This window comes from Hyposmocoma kahamanoa, unplaced genomic scaffold, assembly GCF_003589595.1.
Source record: "Hyposmocoma kahamanoa isolate Upper Pololo Valley unplaced genomic scaffold, ASM358959v1 210, whole genome shotgun sequence".
Taxonomy (NCBI): Eukaryota; Metazoa; Arthropoda; class Insecta; order Lepidoptera; family Cosmopterigidae; genus Hyposmocoma; species Hyposmocoma kahamanoa.
Window position 1 is genome coordinate 3,355,047 of NW_020653731.1, and position 6,000 is coordinate 3,361,046.

The 6,000-nt window shown below is 35.0% G+C and overlaps 1 protein-coding gene across 1 annotated transcript in view; it reads left to right on the plus strand.

Annotated features, from left to right (window-relative positions):
- LOC113227392 (anoctamin-8-like) overlaps positions 1-6,000 on the plus strand; it is a 33,038-nt gene that overhangs the window by 19,860 nt on the left and 7,178 nt on the right. Inside the window, exon 15 of the mRNA XM_026460286.1 lies at positions 4,255-4,348. Coding sequence (XP_026316071.1) covers positions 4,255-4,348 — 94 coding nt within the window. The remainder of the gene's footprint in view (positions 1-4,254; positions 4,349-6,000) is intronic.

The window sequence follows — 6,000 nt, forward strand, 5'->3', positions numbered from 1 at the left end:
TGTAAGGCATATCATACTAAATATGAAATATAAAACATAAAAAAAGAAATACAAAACTAATTTTAGGAATGTTCATTTAAATTCATTTACAATTACGTAAATTGGTGAAAACCATAAACTGTCGTTGAAAAATTGCTATTACATCATGGAGCATACTGTCATGTTACACATTTAATGGTTCTGAATAAATAAATAAATACTATGGTAGGTATTGTTACGTTCCACGCTATCGACAACAGAGACAGGCCGGTAAGTTCTTGATTTGTCTTGGCAATACGAGATCGCGTATTTATAATTGTGTATTTATTATCAGCCGGTATTACGAGATCGTAATACCGGCTGGATTATCATAATAAGTTATATTTTACATAAAACACACAGTAGTACTACATTTCATATTTGTTACAGTAGGACCCCGTGATAATACCGATCGACATTTCGCAGTTATGTATAATCGCATTATGTATCATACAAAATATAGTAAGAGTACGGAAAAAAAAACAAATGCCTTAAGCCTCGATTACTATCGGAACCGCTATCACCAAAACGCACACAAGCGAATTATAAACACTGCGAAATCTTGATAATGATTGGTCATAGTTTCTAATTTAAAAAGTTGCAACAAATTCTCGATTGTTAATATAATTTAAACTTTACCCAATCGCTATGTTGTTGAAAATTCAGTACCTTAATTGCAAGTTACGACGTTTTGATTTTATATTGAAATTTTATTCAACGTGCTGCCATATTGCGGCCAGTAGCTGGACTACGACGAACTATTAACATCTGAATAAATTCGCTAAATAGAAAATAGAAAAAAAGAACGATGGCGAAAGTTGACCCAAAATCAACGAAGTCACGTTCATTTATTTTGTTAGTATAATTACGTTTTAGTTTATGCCTAGTTATTAATATATTTTTGTATATTTTTAGAAGTCGGGAATAAAGAAATTGCAAAACAATATATTTTAAAATAAATGTAAGAACACAACGCAATTGATTCAGTTCGATCAAAGATTAGGTAACGTTCTTGTACGTGCTTTTCATTTTAAGCATGATTGAATGTTTACCTACCTAAAGTATTGGTTATATTGTACTACATGCATAAAACATTGAAGCTATTAATGCCTAATCAAATAATCAATTAAACAATAAAGACAAAGTAAAAAATATAACACAATGTGAGAATATTTGAACGTTAGATACGTAAGTTAGCAGAGAAACCTTTTGACAATAGGCCTCTTGCTAATGTCAATGTAACTTGAGATTGTGAACAGTGTGACCATTTGTGGCAGATTTTGCCATTTGGGTAGACTTAATTTTTATTCACTTTCATTGCGACAGAATATGTTACCGTTGTATTAAATGTGCCAGAGTTTGGCAGATTTAGGAAGAACTTGCTCTTCTTTATTATTTTTAGAAACAAACTGAAAACTTGTTTTTTCTGCTACTACCAACAAACATCTGAAACGAAATACAGGAAAATGTTATAAACATTACCTATATCAAGTTTATAACCCCAGCTTCTACAGGCTGAGTACTGTACTCAGTTAGCTTTTTTGATGCTTTAAAGTATTGATAGGTCTCTTTAATGCACGTCGACAAAAACATTGAGTCACAAAATACATGGGATGTCGCCATCCTTCTTTATTAAAATACTCCTTACCAATGATATAAAATACTACTACGGGTAACATTTTTGGTACGGCTATAATTTTTGCACTCCAAAACCGTACTATATGGCATTTTTCTGCAATATTAGAGAGTTTGCGCGAAAGAATGACACAACCATGCCATACGAAGCGAAAATGGCAGCCTGAGCTCAACTAGGTCTTTCGAGACCTAATGTTGGCACTCGTATAACGTCAGTTAACCACTTCTACTGTATTTATTGTTCTGTGGTAAGAACAGATACCGCATTGCGATAACCCGCACCTGTCTAATGGCGCTCATATGCGGGACGATTAGTTCGTCGCTTCAGACTGGTCGAAACGACCTTGAACGCCAGAAACTAGCAACAAACCGATTTAATTATCGTGACGATCGATCGAAACGAGGAATCGTCTTTATATGGGGGCCTTAAGAGAGTCTTTAGATAAGATAGAGAATTTCAAAATTCAGTAACACTACGAAAGACAATATTCTTCTAGAGCTGCCATTATCAGTCTATCTGCAGAGGGTAAAAATATTTAAAAAAGCAAAACGATTTTATACTTTTAGTAGCTACCATTTTTACGTTATTGACCTTGATGTGACGTATGTAATGGTTTCTCCCAATTCAAGCTTCACGTTTATCCAACTGCGTACATTTAGCGGCAGAACGATATCGGCCATAGATTTTAATTTTGTTCATTTTGTTTTCTTTTCAGTTAATTTGACACAAGTTATTGCCTGGATGGGTGTGTAGTTTAATGTGTGTGATTTAATTTTTTTGTTAACTTTTTATAATTATTAATATTAATTTTAACGAAGTATCAGAACCACAACAATGACATTTGCTTCAATGAATAACGACGAACATAAGTAAAACTATCCGTGTTCGTTCACTAAAGGTACAGCCAGCAGAAAAACCTGAACTCTACTCAATAATAATAGAATCTGTTTCCCTTACGTATACTTATGCTGTACAAATTCCATGTGTAAATAAATTTAGTACTGATTCTGGTACTTCATTGTATTATTAATAAGATAATATTTTATATGACAGTATTCTTCCGTCTTGTTCAATATTAATCAATGCTTAACAAATAATTAAAATACGTTATATATTTTACTTCACATGCTTTGTTTGCAATAAATTTTATAACCGTGAAATGTGTAGTTTGAATGATTTTTTCCTTTGAGCGTTCGAGCTTTGTCATAAGGTAATGTTATTTTTATTTTATTTCTACTTTTGTAATAAGAAGTACGTGCTAGTGTGTATCTACATTAGTTGTTTCTATTTGCACCAGGGTCCGAAATGATAATTATCATAATACACATATAATATAAATAAAAGTGTCAAATGTGAATCGAAATAAGTCTTAGACCAAATCGCCCCAAAATCTTTTTCTTCGTGTTTATTTAGTTTTTCTCACTGTTTGTCATTTTTAATAAAAAATTAAAGAGACAAAACTATGAACATCGCTATGCCTATTGACCAATACGCTAAATGAAATATCGGCTATATCGCACATGAAACAAATACTGTCATAACTCAAAGTTGTGGAATTGAGAAAACACGATTGGGAAGTTCCCAAAAAAATGGATATTGTTGCGATGATTGTTTTTATTTATACCAAAGGACGCACACGATGTTAGTTGCGGGTAGCCCAAACCGTGCAACCATGCGGGGAATGCTAACGATGCCGATTTTTGGACTGTATTTGGATAAATATTTATGGTTGATTGGAACAAATAAAAGTAGGTAAACTGGGAGTACACAATACCTTTTGTAACCAACCGCGTGGCCGTTCTGCTGGTGAGTTGAGTGTTCACTATTGTTCACTATAGTTTTCAGTTTAGTATGGTTTCACAATAAATTAACCTAAATTTATTAATTTCACTCACTAAGTTTTTGAACTTTCAAATCGTATTTTCTCAATTCTTTAACTTGAGTTACGGCAGTATTTGATTTTATGTGCGATAATTATCAAAGGAAACAAATATTTTGATAATTTCGAACCTTGATTTGCACACAAACACTTTTCAAGATTGGGCACGAATACCTGCGAGATGCAAAATGTTTAAATTGTTTATATTATTGAGGAACATATACCATCCATCCTAATCACTATTTGCCCGTGTTCGTGTTCGATCACATACACACCCATGTCTTGATCTCTATATACAAACTCCACCACAATTGAACCAAGTTCTTGTTCGACCACATTCACTTACTGTTACACACTCACGTACTTACTTTTTTGAACATTTCTTTTGAACTTTTGAATTTATAACGTTACAATTTTTCTTTTTTCACCTTTAACCAAATGTAGTTTCCTTGGCCTGCTGTGATAACGTTTCAATTATTTCTGTCCCAATTTTTAATCTATTCTCATTTGTCTTCTGAAAAGCAGATTATTTCGTTTTAATAAATGTTGTGAACCAGTTAACCCTTTTGTAACTTTAGTAGTTAAAATAACACAAGGCAAAAGAGAATATCGAAACCTATGCAAGATTAAAACTTAAAATCACTTTCTTTCTATGCTTCCTTTCTCTATATACCCGTGATAAAAAACTAATGTAAGTATGTAATTTAAGGAACATTTTCAGACCAAAAGCCGCGTCTATAGCTGAGCCGGTCACTACTGGGTCTCTACAGATGCTTCAGGACGTCAGTCCTACTAAATCTGCTTTGAGACGTAAGGTAAGCTACTTTACAATTAAATTACTTTACGACACGAAACTTTTGAATTTGAATCTTTCTCAGCTACATTTCCGCTTTCTATCCGATAAGTTTGTGAACAATCATGAGCCTATACCGCTCTGAGCTAGAACTCTCTAACGCGCAGCAGTATTTTCATCCATCGTGTGTCTCTAGGTGACGAGTTACGCGTTATGTGACGGGTTAAAAAACGACTTTGTGATTAGTAGTCGGAAATAAATAACAATTATCAGTTTAGTAGCAATAGAGCTCTTTGTGAAAGAGTTCATCCAGGGAATTACTGCTATCTTATTTATTTCTGTCGTCAGCAGAGTATTACTGCGTTCCGGTTGTGAATGGTTGAAGGTGCTGGTGAACGGGCACATGAGACTTGTCAACTTACGTCTCAGGATGACAGGCGCAGTGGCAGAGTCCCTCAAATCTTTGCCATTTAAAGCTCTGAGTGGCACTGCAACTGCTATGGATAGACCTGCCACTTAACACCAGGAGCACGACTTGTTCGTCCCGTCACTTGATATCATAAAGAAAAATCAATTATAAACGAACTAATTGAAATTTTGAAAACTCCCGATACGAGAACTCATTTACCGGTAAGCTAACAACTCGTCGAGGCAAATTTAATGAGCCCAAACACGACAGTTCTAATGTAAATCGTTGAGGAGTGGGTAGTTTACTGACTGTCCTGGTTGAAACATCAGCTCAAGTTTACCATATTATTTTAAAGTCATCAGATTTCCACAGTATATCGAATTTCAAGGCGATCGATCGGACAAGTGAAAGTAAAATAAATATTCATTGAATATCTTGAGATCCCTACACTAAATGGGTAAAAAGCTGTTCGCCAGACGTTGCTAAGGAATATATCGATTGAATTAATTAAAAAGACAAATCTTTCTTTTTATGTGAAGATCAGACCATCCGTTCGGCAGCTGCTATACCACGGATGACACACAGACGAAGACTAAAGCGTGAAACACGCCGAATGCGGGAGCGGGTTGACTCCCGGACTCCCGACTCACACCCGTTCTCTGTGTGTTTCACTCTTAAAACTTAGGACTCCCCTCTTTTTGCGTAGGGGTTGAAAACCAGATAAAATAAACATCATCTACATTTGCGCGTCATTTTAGTTAATGGCACATGACTGGTTGTATTATGCTCTCCAATTTCCTTTAACTGCATTGTGATGAAGGTGACGTTCACCGTACAAAAATCTTGAAGATGTGTAAAATCTCCGACCTACATTAGACCAGTGGTACGGTCTGTCGCCTATAGCCCTCTCTTTGTGGAGACACCTGTGTTCAGTAGTAGGTCCAATGAAGTACTTATAATACAAAAGCGGATTCTGTCTATAGTTTCGTATTAAATGTAGATGTTATATACACCCAGAGGTTAGAGCGGTTGGAGTCCAGCCACAACTAGAATTTTCTTAATTCGTTTGTAGTGAGAACGCCAATTATCTGAGCCTTTAAGGAGGCGTTTTGTCCAAAGGGTATCGTATACCGGTGATTCCGATGTAGACACCCTATTGCGCCACACGTAGGTGTCATGTGCAAATGACCCATTTAGATTTTAGATTACATTACAGATATGTTAAGTCTTTAAGATATGTATCATATGGGTCATAGTTGCCTGAT